Source organism: Toxorhynchites rutilus, chromosome 3 (assembly GCF_029784135.1).
Source record: "Toxorhynchites rutilus septentrionalis strain SRP chromosome 3, ASM2978413v1, whole genome shotgun sequence".
In the NCBI taxonomy this organism is placed as follows: domain Eukaryota; kingdom Metazoa; phylum Arthropoda; class Insecta; order Diptera; family Culicidae; genus Toxorhynchites; species Toxorhynchites rutilus.
Genome location: NC_073746.1, coordinates 262503954 through 262519238, shown reverse-complemented (window position 1 = coordinate 262519238; position 15285 = coordinate 262503954). Strand labels below are relative to the sequence as shown.

Here is a 15285-nt window from a genome sequence, read left to right as displayed (position 1 = left end):
CCACGCGTTGAGTGGTGGTGGTGTGGTGTCCGATTCGCTTCTTCTACTCTACGCACTGCCGGTGCTTGGGGTGAAAATGCAAGAGAAACTGTACACCATGTTCGAACATCATGTGAAACATTGGGATTAAACATCGTATGTCCAAACATACCACGAATACAAACATGTCACATTTTCTAACATAGGTACGAAAAAATCATGTTTGTACTCAAAAACAAAACTGTGAACAGCAGCGTGGACATGTTTATTCCGGACGCAGTGTTTTTTTGTGAAACATGGAAGACTGGTCATAAGATGGTGACCACTAGCAAGATTGATTGGGCCATCGTCAATCGGAAGGACGAAGGAGACGCAAGAACGATGGAAAGCGAAAGAAAGCAACAGAAACCGAACAATCTTAATGGAGGATGTTATGAAAAAGACTCGCTTATTTTGATTTGGCAAAGTGGAGGCTGAAATGATTTTTTTTCTTTTTATAATATTGATCGAAATGGTAATATATTCTAGTAAAAATATAGTTAAGAGTTTGGCTCCTTTAAACCTATGTAACTGAGCCTGTAAAAACGAAAAGAATTAGAAAACAAATATTGATTGAAATACTGAAAGAAAAAACAAACTGATTTTTAAAATTAAAATTCGATGGGTTGTATCCGAGACACAACCGCTTAGGACGTATGATTACGCAATCTTTTTTTTTAAATTTGTTGGTTTATCATTTCGGATATTATTTGTGAATACGTTGAAATTTTATAAATAACTCTTTATGAAAAGTTCCGTGAACCCTGAAAAGGTTTACTGGCTTGCATGGTTTTGTAGAATCATTTCGAGAAGCAACGATTCTTTCTTGCCTTTGCGAGAACAATAAACTAAATGGTCATATGTCGCAATTTGTTCCTTTATATCAATACACGCATTGCACTGAGTATACAACGAGATGTATCTTCCGTGCATCGCCAACGAGCATCAAACACGCGTCTAATAGATGCACACGGTTGCAGCGATAAAAAAAACATCGCGAGTTTGAGACATAGGACACAATCCGAGCGTTGGACGACATATGTTTGCCTGGTGCATTACGTTTGCTCGATTAATTTCAGCTTAGAGACATATAATTCATATTTGAATGCAAAAAAAGGCGGATGGGTAATGTCGGTGACATAACCGGAGTGACGTAGGACTATACAAAGGGGACAGCTTTTGCTAAATATATATTTTAAATATATTGTTTTATTTTCTTCTCCTACGTGAATACCTACCTATCTACCTGAAAAATGGATTAGTTTACTGTTTACTCTTTATGAACATGTTGGGGGTTCTGAAAAGAACCTTTGGTGTTGTGTTTTTGCGTTTTTTTTTACAAACTTGATTCTTGATTTTTTTTCTGAAGTCTTTGTACTTATTAAATGTTCAACGTCGGGCATCTTTCGGCGTATACACATATCGTACAATCAAAATGATGGCTGTGATAGGGAATGCATAGGTGGTCATCAGCTCGTTCACTATCATATTAAGCTGTGGTTTCGGAGACGAATGAATTGTAAGATTTGTAGTCTCCGCAAACAAAGTAAATAAAAATGAAAAAGAACTGAGGTTTTGGAGACGAACTCTACGATCTGTCGAGAAATAAACGAGCTATAAGCGTTCTGAAAAACCAACAGTAAATACAGGGACGGATGACCTTCGGATTAAAGTTCTTTAAAATAAGAACAGAGCAGCAGGGAATACATAGCTCATCATGTTGCTCCTTAGTTATTTATCTATGCAATGCAGATGTAACGTCAGTCAATTTTCAACATCAGTTATCAACCAAAGAACGCAGTTCTTGCTACCGACAAAATTCGTTAATGCCATCCTGCATAAAATGTGTTGTAATTTGAAGCCACTTTTAATTCGGAAACCATACATGGGTTTGTGAAAACTGAATGATCAATTTAAAAGACCCCAACCACCAATAAGTTCAAGAACAAGCATAAACAAAAAAAATCAGTTTATATTATATGTCATATTATGTCACTTTAGAATGCATTGGTATTGTGAAAAACTTTTAATAACTCTTCTTTGAAAGGTTTAATGGCCCTGAAAAGCGCCGTGTTTTACGGTGGCTGATTTTGCTACCAAAGCAGTCTGTATAAATAAACTTTTTCTTTCTTCTACCTGCTGCCGTTTTGCGATTGCGTTTGCCACTCGCTGAAACTAGTTGTTGCCTTGATCAGCACCGAACCGAAGCTCTGTTCTTGATGCGTGTTTTTTGATTGTCGTGAGCAGTGGGCAAGCCAACTCGAGCACTCCGACGGCCGAAACTCTATAATCGCTGTTAGGTATAATGGTGCTCCGGCACCAATCCGTTCGGCCTCGTTACCCTTGCGGAGCAATTGGCGGATACACCTACGGGGAACTGCACACCTGCACGGTTCGAGTGGGACTTTGCCTTTCCCTTAACTTGTCCTCCTTTGTTACGTCCACACGTCTACGTTGCTGCTTGTTTTCTTTTTATGATGTGATGCGATGCGATGTTAAACGATGCCGTACAACCACACGGGATTACGGTTTGAAAGAAAATGAGATATTTTTTTGAGGTCCGCGCGTTTTGTACTCTAGCGGTACACACTCACAGGATAGAGACAAATCGGCAGACTCAGCCAAAGGGGCGAGTCCAACGAGACGAACGAATGAGCGTTAAAAGGCAGCGATGACAAAAAAATACATTAGAGGCGAATGAACTGCAAAGTTTAAAGCCTCTTAAAAACAAAGAAAGAAAGAAAGAAAAATACATTCATTACGATTTGTTCGCTCGTTGGATTCACATGCAGGCTAAAAAGGGTCCTTTTCAGGATCACAAACTTATCTTCAATCTAAAGAGTTTATTGTTTTGTTATCACTCGATATCCCCATCTTGTTCGGCTAAACCTTCCTGTTTAGCGATTGCGTTTGCCACTCGTCACAGCTTTCATAGTTGGAAAATTTCTTCCCATTCAGCTTGTGACATGTTGTACAGTAAATTACATACAATGGCACGTCGCATTACCACCACTCAGTGTCGGATTGGAGGTAATTTAAACCTGTAATTGAACATTTGCGATGACAGTGGTACAGTGTCGACTTTCAATGTGGGGTCATAATTTGGATCTCTATGTTTACAAAAAAGTCCAACTAAATATGTCGCATTACATGTCCGTCCAATTAGCTAAATGTCGAACTAATTGTAAATTACTGTACTTTCAATCTGGAAACAATTTAAGAATTGGTGAAAATTGAATAATCAGGAAAGCCCCCACTATCAATAAGCTCAGAACAACTGCCAAATTCACATGCTCATCAGATCCTGGCAAACAAATTATGAAAAAATCAATTTGTGTTTTATTATTATTTTGGATATTATTTTAGAAAGCATTGAACTGTATTTCGTAAACTCGTTTTTGGAAGGTTTAATGGCCCTGATAAGCGCCGTGTTTTATGGAATGGTTCCAATTTAGAAAACTTTGTACTCGTGGTTTTGAAAAAAAAAACATTTCGCCCTCGATGCCGCCTTGTTCTGGATTTGTCACTAAAGCAGATTGTATAAAGAACAAACATTTTTCTTCTGCTACCAACTGCCGTTTTGCGATTGCGTTTGCCACTCGCCACTCGCAACTGCCTGTTGTTGTCTTGATGTCCACCGAACCGAATGTGTTCTGTTCCGAATGCGGGTTTTCTTATCGTCGCGAGCAGCTTTGCCAGCTAAGCGTAAGAACACACTGGACGGCTCTCCCGCGCGGATTTTGCAATGACAGACCGCCGCGGAGCTCGATGTAAAACACATTCAGCGGTTTTCGACGGTTTCACTATCTGCCATTATTATATGTTTATAGACGGATGCAAGACGATTCTATGGTACAAGGTACAACTGTTTGGACAGTAAGTGGATTAGAGGGACGGTATATAAAGACAGAATGATGGGAAACGGAAGAGGGGATGTTTACCTGAGCGAGAGGGAGAGAGAACTTGATCACACACGTCTGAAATATTGCATTTCTCGACAATTTGGATGGAATACGATTATCCGCAGCTACATGACCGCAGAGTGGATTTCACGTATTGGCTCACCTGAGAGTACATTTATTATTGCCTTGCTTTATTTTTACCTTTCAAAAGCGCCTAAACACTAATACTCTCACAAAACCGTTGCGGCGCATCATCTCCATCGAGTCACCGCAGCGAATGGGGAACCGTACAACAGTGATTTTGGAACCGTACACATCCGCCCCGCCTTGTGTGTTTTATATCATACACATTCTATTATCGAGGCTCCGCGGCGGTCTGTCATTGCAAAATCCGCGCGGGAAAGCCGTCCAGTGTGTTCCTACGCTAACTCGATCACTTCGGCGGCCGAAACTATATAACGCCGGCTAGGTGGACTGGTGCACTGGTACTAACGCGCTCGGCCTAGCTACCCTTGCGGGGAACTCCAGACTAACACGGTTCGAGCGGTTTTTTGCCTTTCCCTTCACTTTTCCTCCTTTGCCATGTCCAGACATGGCTGCTTGGGTTGGTTTGTTGATGTGTTGTGATGCGAACTGATGTGGTGTACGGTTCGAATGAGAATGATCGTTACGGAAGGAAGGAAGGTATTGTATTATAGAGACTTTAAACTTTTGCAGTTCATTCGTCTCTAGCCTTGAGAAAGGCCCTTTGAAAACTCTACTCTACTCTACTCCAGCGCTACCACCTCCGCCCTCTTGCCTTGAGAAAGGCACTCGATCCCTCGCCGTCCAGCTCGTCCAGCAACGATGTTGTCCAGTCGGTGTCCACACAAAGAATGATCGTTACGGAAGGAAGGAAGGTCTTGTATTATAGAGACTTTAAACTTTTGCAGTTCATTCGTCTCTAGCCTTGAGAAAGGCCCTTTGAAAACTCTACTCTACTCTATTACTCTACTCCAGCGCTACCACCTCCGCCCTCTTGCCTTGAGAAAGGCACTCGATCCCTCGCCGTCCAGCTCGTCCAGCAACGATGTTGTCCAGTCGGTGTCCACACAAAGAATCGATCGTTACGGCAGCGGAGCGGGGATTTTTAAGCTGACTGGCTGGCTCGAGAATTACGCATGTGTGAGACTGCGACCAATGTTTCGTTCTTTTTTTTCTTTTTCCTTTCCAATCGTGCTTCATTCTATTTCGCTGCTGCTCTAGTTGCCCGTTTTGGTCGGTACGGTTTGAGGAGCACAAAATGGACCAATCAAAAATGGGCACATAGTGCATTTGGACAATGCTTGATATTTCACAATTATTCAATTATTTATCCCAAGAAAAATGAAATGTTATTCGTTATGATAGATGCGTAGATATATTTCCTATCAATTGATGCAAAAACCTTTGCGATCTATTGAGAAATGCCCGAATTATAAGCGTGGAACGCTTATCTTGCATTTTTTCCTACTTGTTCAGTGCCTAGATTTCCATTTCACCCCCTATATCTTCCGGTTAGACGTAGTCCTACGTCAAAAATACCGGGCAAACGTATGCCGTGTATGCCGTATGCTATCAAGAAATAATATTATATTATAAAAAAAATACAGTGCTCTCTATTTTTAACCATGTAAACTATGAAAACAAATACAATCAATAATTACGAAAACAAAATACTTTTTCAAGAAAATATGAGATTTTTTTTAAAGAAAACTCATTGGCTTCAAGTTGATTTTTCTAAAAGTTATTTTTGAAAAAAAAAGAAGAAAAAATTGATTTGTTTAACCGTCGAGTAATCTTTAAAAAACTAAAACTTGAGAACGGAAAAAAATCACATCAGCACAGCTTTCAAGAAAAAATATGAAAAAAAATATATAGCACCTTCTAGTCCAGAGCCATGGAAACAATAAAAGAAAAATACATTCAATAATTACGGGAACAAAATCCAATTTATTGCAAGTTTTATATTTTTCCAAAAAAGACTTATTAATGAGCTTTAATTTGATATATCGATCAGTCGATCTGGATCGGTCCAGTAGTTCAAAAATTATAATTTTTCTAAAAAGTCATTTTTTGAAAAAAGTGAAAAAAAAAAGATTTTTTGAACCACCCTAAAATGGAAATAGGCACACTAATAAAAAAATAGAAAAGTACGGGTCTAAAATTTTGCTATAAAGAACAAAACAATTAATTTTCGCGAAAATCTGAGAACCACTATATCGGTTTTGCATGGAATGGCTGGCGATCACCGATTGTAAGGAAGGTACAGAGGGTAAAATGAAAATTTGAAAAGTGAGATCTCAAACACAACAACAATTCGCTGATCAACTCAAGAAGGCATCTTCACTCATTTGAAAGCCATAGAAACGATCGATATCATCGGAAAATGGGTTGGACATAGACTGAACGAAATATAGCAGGAAACCCGAAAAACACATGCTCCTCGCTAGGTACAAAAGGAAGTTATAGTGTGGAATAATATGGCTGGCAGGGATTTTAAAATATAATCGCCGAGAATTAGAAAAACTCAACGATTTTCAGCTGCTTGCATAAACTAAGGTCCTTTGAAGCGTCCTCAAAAGGTTCGCTAAAGAATTAAAACTTTCGCGATCGATCATTTGTTCATTGTCTCCGTATTACAAGTGGCGTCAAATTTCAGCGAATTCCAAGCCGGATATGAATAAGGTATTTTCCAGAGATGAGAGCAATTTCCTTCGGTTGAAAACTGAAGGTAAAAATTTTGTTTAAAATCATAAAGAACTAATCATTCGAGTCAAAAAATAATGTTATGGGTAGATCACTTCATGTACAAGTCACAGAACCCATCTCCAAAAGCACGGAATTTGTTCAAGGGTCCTGCGATTCCGGATTCGCGAAAGATGGAAAAATGTCATATTGAATTATAGACAATACTTTGAATAAACACATTATAGGAATTTCTCTGCATAAAGCCAAACATGCAAAAATAGTCAATACTTATTCGTACTTCTGGTTCACTAAGGCATATATGTATTTCACTACTTGAAAACAATCTTTGCACGCTATCGTTAATATTTATATAATTGAACAGCTAATCTTCAGCCGTACATATCTCATCTTCGTTCCCATCGCAGAACTCGTCCTGGTTAAGAAAATTACAGCCGCCATTCGGAGGACAATCGTATGTATAACACCGATAGTGGCAACGATACTTTCCTTGTAGGCAACCAGAACAATCTATCAAAATAAAAGCATTAAAGAGGCTACCAATGTGCGAATATTCCCAAACTTACCAAGTGGGGGACAAACCCCCCATCTACAGACTCCGTATCGCATTAGTGGCGAATACTCAGACGTTGGCGGCATCACTAGTACCGAGTCTTTCATTGACGGTCTTTGAGGTTTAAGGTACATGATGTCCGACGTGCAAAAGTTGCCACAACGGTAATGTTTCCTGTGGAAACAAACCCACTCGTCGTGTTGCTGCTTGCGGCATATTCTTGGTGACACAATCACGCAACACGGTGGCCGCGACTGATCGGTTATATCTATGACCGGTTGTTCCGTCGACGGTTGTTCGTCGTAAACAGTCGTCTCATTGTTTCTTATCACCACGGCCTTCACCACGCCATCTGCCTTGGTACGCGTGATATGAATATAAACATTATTTACATTGTGCGTGCTAACATTAGTTGGTGCATTCACAGTGTTCACATTGTTTACTATATTTTTCACTGGTTGTGAACCGTTTTGAGGCTTCCGTTCCGGTATGATTTCGGTGGTTTTATCGTTTATATCCTGATCTACTTCATTCGGATCCAATGGGTCTATGTACTCCGGAACTGGTATATCAATTTTCATCGGTGGCACAACTTGTATTCTCTGCAATGGTGGAACAGTGGCGGATATTGGTGGAAGTGGTCCATAGTAGCAAAGACCTTTTTGGAAGACCATGCCTGGAGGGCATTGAGGGGTTGACATCTCACAAAACCCTTTCCTCAGCTCATAACCAGGCGGACATGAACTACCGCACAACGTCCCTGCACAAGTAGTTGGGATGCAGCGACCGTGAGATAGATTAAATCCGGGAGGGCACAAATTGTTGGCCCTTGGTCGAACATGCGATTCGATCCTTGTAGTAGTCTCTTTTAGAAAACAGTTTCCGCGATACAAAGCGTAACCTGCATTACAAATGCACTCTCCCAATTCATTGCGTGATCCATTGAGACAGAGATTGTCTCTAAACTCGGTTATCGGTGAACTTAGAGCAATTGAAATGCCACTGAATAGGGCGAAGCGGAACAGCAATACTACCATCTTCGCCAGAGTAAATATCTGTTCAAGTAACAAGAGCCAACTGATCGCTAATTTCAGAATTCGTCAAGCAGATTATTCGGCGAGCGATCGGGTGAATCGAGGGATAGATTTCTCGGGGATTATGTAATTACATGCTGTGGAATAAATACAAACGAATGAGAATTTACGTACGCTTATCTCGCACTTCAGGAACTATAGTTATTAATGTGTTTTTGTATGCTTACTGTACTTCCGAATCGTTATCAGCCATTAAGACGCCGTTACAGTTCTTAATTACTATACAGTGATTACGGTTTCGGGAAATTGATCAAAATTGAATAATTATCTCTCCAATTTTGGGTTATAAGGTGCTATTTATTAAAAAATCGCGACAGGCGTAATACAGAAAAAACAATGTATATGTCGAACTACTATGTCGAATTTGGTGTGGCCTACGTTAGTTTCTATGATCTATGTTATCTATGTTTTCACATGAAACAAGGAAAATAATGTATTATAAGTAGGGAATGTGTTTACTTGATGATACAATGATGATCGATATTCAAGGGATTGTGGGAACTCTTGAAGTTAAAACTTTTACTTATAACTATTACCTACACGTTCTTGCTGAACTTTGTGGAGGAATAAGGAAAAGACGGGCTGAGTTTTGAAAGGATGAATCATGTTTTCTCCATCAAAGCAATGTGACAACTCGATCTGCGCTCTCTGACAAAGATATTAGACCCGAAAATTAGAAAAGTCGGAAAAATCAACTTTTCTCCTTTTTTAACTTTTTTCATAAATTCATAACATTCGAACTATGGAACCGATTAAGATGATCAGCATATCAAATTGAAGCCAATGAGTTAGCTGAAAATCACAACTAGAAAACTAAACGGAAACATCACTCTAATTTTTAGATGCATTATGTAAAAAACCTCAACTTTCATGTAAAAATATAAAAAAATATATAACGGTCCGGTAAATTGGTCCCGAGACCATGTAAACAATGAGAAACAAATACAATCAATCATTCCTCGCTAACAACTTGATGGAGCTGGATGTGCTATTCATCACTCCTCAAGCATTGTTCTCGAAGTTTTTTTTTTCTCTTCTCCCCAACGAGTTGGTTTTTTTTTCTCGTGTGTTCTGTGGTGAATTAGTGCCCAAAGTGCCCAAAGCAGCCAGAACCGAGGAAGCAGCGCCTCTGCAGTGGTCTGGATCGGCGTCTGTAGTGGATCAATAACCATAACGGCATCGTCAACACGTGGTTGACAACAATAACAACAATCAGTTGAGTACAACAATAACTTCTGCTATTGTGTTGTCTCCGTAGCGCGTGACTTTTGTGTCTCCCTTAATAGGGTAACAGAGCGCATATCGGAACAACAAATTTATGTGATTATTTTTATTTTATTTAAGTTTTTTTTTTTTTTACAAGTGAGATAAAAAAATTGTAAAGATAATAATCGTTCGTTCTAAGAATGGAGGAGGGTGGGGGTCTAGACATGGACATTTCAGACTCCCCCTCGCTTGCTCAAGCAGGGTGTAGTAAGTCCCTTAAACGGACTCCTATGCCCGAAGATTCTTCTTCTGGGGACGAGTCAACTCACACTACCAAGCCCCCCTCCAAAAAAAAGATTGCAAACCTTTCCCCTGATTCCTCCAATACTTCCACCCAATCATCGACATCCCTTCCCCCCTCTGATGTTACTGTCCCCACTCAAACCTTGTCCTCGAATTCCTCTCCTATTGTTTCCGCTCCCCGTGTCAGGGTTTATCCGGACGATGCGCCTGACGCTGGTCCTTGGGTTGTTTTTTTCCGGCCCAAACCTAATGGTAAAGCCTTGAGGGTCGTACAGATTATGACAGATCTGAAAAGATACACCTCTGTTTCGGAAATTTGCAAAGTAAGACCGAACAAACTGCGAGTTGTCGTGACTAACCGAAAGGACGCGAACGATATTGTTGCTGATAAGCATTTCATCCTCGAATATCGAGTTTTTATTCCCTCCCATAACGTAGAAATTGGGGGCGTTATATCTGAAACGGGTCTGACGTGCAAAACTATAGAAAGTATGGGAGTTGGCAGGTTCAAGAGGCTTCCTTCGATGGAAGTCAAAATCTTGGAATGTCGCCAACTTGGAAAAGTTACCCAGGAAGGAGTAGAAAAGAAATTTACGCCGTACGACTCGTTTCGAGTCACTTTTGCTGGTGCCGCCCTCCCTGACTACGTTATGGTGGACAAATTGAGGCTGCCGGTGCGACTCTTCGTGCCAAAGCCCATGACTTGCAACAAATGCAAGTCAGTTGGTCATACAGCAGCTTATTGCGCCAACAAGGAGCGCTGTGCCACATGCGGAGAGCAACATGAGGGGAAATCCTGCAGTGCGACTGAGCATAAGTGTCCATATTGCGGGGGATCCCCACACGTGCTCTCAGCTTGTGAAACTTACAAGAGTCGCTGGGATAAACAAAAGCGCTCTTTGAAGGAACGCTCGAAACGCACTTTCGCGGATATCTTAAAGGGCGCTTCCCCACTGGCTCAACAACAACCATTACCAACAAACAATGTCTTTGCTTCACTGCCAGTTGACGAATTGGAAGCGGATACAGCTAACGAGGGCACACCGTTTATTTTCAAAGGGAATTCCCGGCGCAAAAATGTGTCCACTCCCAAAGTTCAACGACAAGTCCCATCGGTGGTAACCCATGTTAGCTTGCCTAAAATATCGAGTGCAGCGGACAAGCAAAATCAGGTTCCTCCTGGCTTCCGTGGGAATAGTTCACCTTCGAACGACCCAGCACTCGAGGAGACATCAAAAACCCCAACTGTCCCTTTTTTTGCGTCCAGCTCAACTTCCCAATCGGGATTTATAAAGTTGACTGACCTTGTGGATCAAATCTTCACGTGTTTTAATGTTTCCGATTCCATCAGAACCATTGTCATCTCAATGCTTCCAGTACTAAAGACAATTTTGCAACAATTGATGCAAACATGGCCCCTCCTTGCAATGATTATCTCTCTTGATGTCTAATTTGAATAGAGAGGTCGGAGATATCACTGTTTTACAGTGGAATTGTCGTAGTCTTATCCCTAAATTGGATGCATTCAAATTTTTAATTCATAAGTTCAATTGTGATGTTTTTGCTCTGTCCGAAACTTGGCTTTCTTCGCGAGATGATCTCTCTTTCCACGATTTTAATATTATACGCTTGGACCGTGATGACAGATACGGAGGGGTGCTATTGGGGATCAATAAGTGCCACTCATTTTTCCGAATTGACCTTCCACCTATTGGAGGGATCGAAGCTGTTGCTTGTCATGCAAACATTAAAGGCAAAGACCTCTGTATTGTCAGCTTGTATTGGCCTCCGAGAGCTGCGGTTAGCCGCAAACAACTTGTTGACATGTGCTCACTCCTTCCTGAGCCACGATTGATCTTGGGAGACTTCAACTCTCACGGAACTGCCTGGGGGGAACAGTACGACGACAATCGTTCATTGTTGATATATGACCTTTGTAACAGCTTCAATATGACCGTTTTGAACACTGGGGAAACAACACGTGTGCCTAAACCTCCTGCTAACCCAAGTGCTCTTGACCTCTCGCTTTGCTCGAATTCACTATCGTTAGATTGCAAGTGGAATGTAATCCAGGATCCCAACGGTAGTGATCACTTGCCAATCAAAATTTCCATCACCATTGGGTCGAATTCTTCTGAATCTATAAACATGGCATATGACCTCACAAGACACATTGACTGGAAAAAATATGCGGACGCGATTACTCTAGCCATCAATTCCAGAGATGGTTTACCTCCATTGGAGGAGTATAACTTCCTTTCTCGTTTGATCCATGACAGCGCGGTTCGCGCTCAAACGAAACCCATCCCAGGTTCCACCATTCACCGAAGGCCTCCCAATCCATGGTGGGATAGCCAATGTTCAAAGCTTTATGTAGAAAAATCGAATGCATTTAAAGCTTTTCGGAAACGAGGAACCATTGACAATTTTCAAACGTATTTAGACCTTGAAAATCAATTTAAAAACTTGATCAAAGGTAAAAAACGTGCTTATTGGCGAAATTTCGTGGGAGGTTTGTCACGAGAAACGTCAATGAAAAAATTATGGAAAGTGGCTCGAAACATGAGAAATCGCTCTTCATCGAATGAAAGCGAGGAACATTCACATCGATGGATTTTTAATTTTGCGCGAAAGGTTTGTCCCGATTTCGCTCCCGTGCAAAGAATTGTTCGAGATATACCACAAGATAGGTGCGATCTTGATTCCGAGTTTTCGATGGTAGAATTCTCTCTTGCTCTCCTTTCAAGTAACAATTCGGCTCCAGGATCGGATAGAATTAAGTTCAACTTGTTAAAAAACCTCCCCGATGTGGCCAAACATCGCTTGTTGAATTTATTCAATAAGTTTCTGGAGCATAATGTTGTTCCGGATGATTGGAGACAAGTACGAGTTATAGCTATTCAAAAACCCGGAAAACCCGCGTCCGACTTCAATTCGTACCGCCCAATAGCAATGCTGTCTTGTATACGGAAATTGTTGGAGAAAATGATCTTGTTTCGCCTTGATCATTGGGTTGAAACGAATGCCTTACTCTCAGATACACAATATGGGTTCCGCAGGGGCAAGGGGACGAATGATTGTCTTGCGTTGCTTTCTTCAGAAATTCAAATGGCTTACGCCGAAAAAAAACAAATGGCTTCAGTATTCTTGGACATAAAGGGGGCCTTTGATTCTGTTTCAATAGAGGTTTTGTCAGACAAATTACACTCTCGGGGTCTGCCGCCTCTATTGAATAATATGTTATATAACTTGCTTTGTGAGAAACATTTGAACTTTTCTCACGGAGATTCGGCAGTAAGTCGGTTCTCTTACATGGGCCTCCCCCAGGGCTCATGTTTAAGCCCCCTTTTGTACAACTTCTATGTAAGCGACATCGACAATTGCCTTACACAAAATTGCAGCCTAAGACAACTTGCAGATGATGGAGTGGTGTCTGTCGTAGGATCAAACGAATCCGACCTGCAAGGACCCTTACAAGATACTTTGAACAATTTTTCAACCTGGGCCATTGGGCTAGGGATCGAATTCTCCACGGAGAAAACAGAGATGGTGGTTTTTTCTAGGAAGCATAGACCAGCAAAACCAAAGCTTCAACTTTTGGGTAAACCGATCACTCATGCTATGTCATTCAAGTATCTTGGGGTCTGGTTCGACTCCAAATGTACTTGGGGGGTCCATATTAGGTATCTGAGTAAAAAATGTCAACAAAGAATAAACTTTCTCCGTACAATTACCGGCACCTGGTGGGGAGCCCATCCCGAAGATCTTATAATGTTGTATCGAACAACTATTCTCTCAGTGATGGAGTATGGCAGTTTCTGTTTTCAATCAGCTGCCAAAACACACCTCATTAAACTCGAGCGAATTCAGTATCTTTGTCTCCGTATTGCGTTGGGATGTATGCCCTCAACGCATACCATGAGTCTCGAGGTTTTGGCAGGCCTACTCCCACTAAAAGATCGCTTCAATTTATTATCTCTTCGGTTCCTCATCCGGTGTAAGGTTATGAACCCATTGGTGATCGGGAATTTTGAGCAGCTGATCGAGCTAAATTTTCACTCCGGATTCATGAGTTCATATCATGAATTCATCTCCATGCAGGTTGATCCTTCTTCGTATATTCCCAACCGTGTTTGTTTCCCTGACTACATCAATTCCTCTGTGCATTTTGATCTGTCCATGAAGCAAGATATCCATGGATATTCAGATTACCAACGATCGAGGATCGCTCCAACGATCTTCGATGAAAAATATAGGGGTATCAATTGTGATAATATGTACTTTACTGATGGGTCCACTATAAATGAGTCCACAGGATTTGGAGTGTTCAACGAAATTTTTAGCACCTCCCACAGTCTTCAGAATCCTTGCTCAGTGTATATTGCTGAATTGGCAGCGATATACTGGGCGCTGGACAGCGTCGCCTCACGACCTGTTGAACACTATTACATTGTAACGGATAGTCTTAGCTCTGTCGAAGCTATCCGTTCAGTGAGGCCGGAAAAGCACTCGCCGTACTTCCTTGAGAGAATACGAGAAATTTTGAGTGCTTTATCCAGACGCTGTTATGTCATTACCTTTGTCTGGGTCCCTTCACATTGCTCAATTCCGGGTAATGAGAGGGCTGACTCATTAGCAAAGGTAGGTGCGATTGAAGGCGACATTTACCAGCGTCAAATCGCCTTCAATGAATTTTTTTCTTTAGTCCGTAAAAATACCATCGCTAACTGGCAACGCAAATGGAACGAAGATGAATTGGGCCGGTGGTTTCACTCGATTATCCCTAAGGTTAGCCTCAAACCGTGGTTCAAAAGTCTGGACTTGAGTCGGGACTTTATTCGCACCTTCTCCCGACTCATGTCCAATCACTGTTCGTTAGATGCGCTTCTCTTTCGTTTCAATCTTTCCAGCAACAATCTCTGCGTCTGTGGTCAAGGTTATCACGACATCGAGCATGTTGTTTGGTCGTGCGAGATGTATCTTGTCGCCAGATCGAATTTAGAAAACTCCCTTCGGGCCCGAGGAAGACAGCCCAATGTGCCGGTGAGAGATGTGTTGGCTCGGTTAGACCTTGATTACATGACCCAAATATATGTTTTCCTTAAAGCTATCGATCTTCGTGTGTGATTGTACCTATGTCCTTATACCCTCCTTTTCATCCATTGCGAGCGATTGGCCCCCATGGTATAAACAGTAAAATAAGTTGAAATGTAAATATACAATAGATTTAAGAATCGAGTGTGATCATCAACATTGTAACAATTCCCTTATATCCCATCCCTTTCCTGAAAGATGTCACCCTCTAAACTCGAGTAAACCGCGAGTAATCGGTTTTCCACCTTACTAACCATAGTGTTAGGAAAATTATTTATGTATAGTTTTAAAACATATACTTAAGAATTCGGCTCCTTTAAACTAATGTAACTGAGCCTGTAAAAATAAACGATTTATATAAAAAAAAAAAAAAATAAATACAATCAAT

General features: G+C 41.0%; 1 protein-coding gene across 1 annotated transcript; it reads right to left on the bottom strand.

The window, feature by feature from the left end:
• Positions 1–6931: 6931 nt before the first annotated feature.
• Positions 6932–8331, bottom strand: LOC129777890 (uncharacterized). Its single transcript, XM_055784463.1, has 2 exons — positions 7214–8331; positions 6932–7157 (listed from the first exon to the last, which is right to left on the bottom strand). Exons 1-2 carry the CDS (start codon positions 8235–8237, stop codon positions 7012–7014), a joined length of 1170 nt encoding a protein of 389 aa, XP_055640438.1. The 5' UTR covers positions 8238–8331; the 3' UTR covers positions 6932–7011.
• Positions 8332–15285: the final 6954 nt, after the last annotated feature.

What these genes read in the sequence shown, in the direction of transcription:
- LOC129777890 (XM_055784463.1), bottom strand. Translation starts at nt 8,237, where the DNA reads ATGGTAGTATTGCTGTTCCGCTTCGCCCTATTCAGTGGCATTTCAATT. An exon ending in GGGGGTTTGTCCCCCACTTG is followed by an intron (nt 7,158 to 7,213) that starts GTAAGTTTGGGA and finishes TTATTTTGATAG; the next exon opens with ATTGTTCTGGTTGCCTACAA.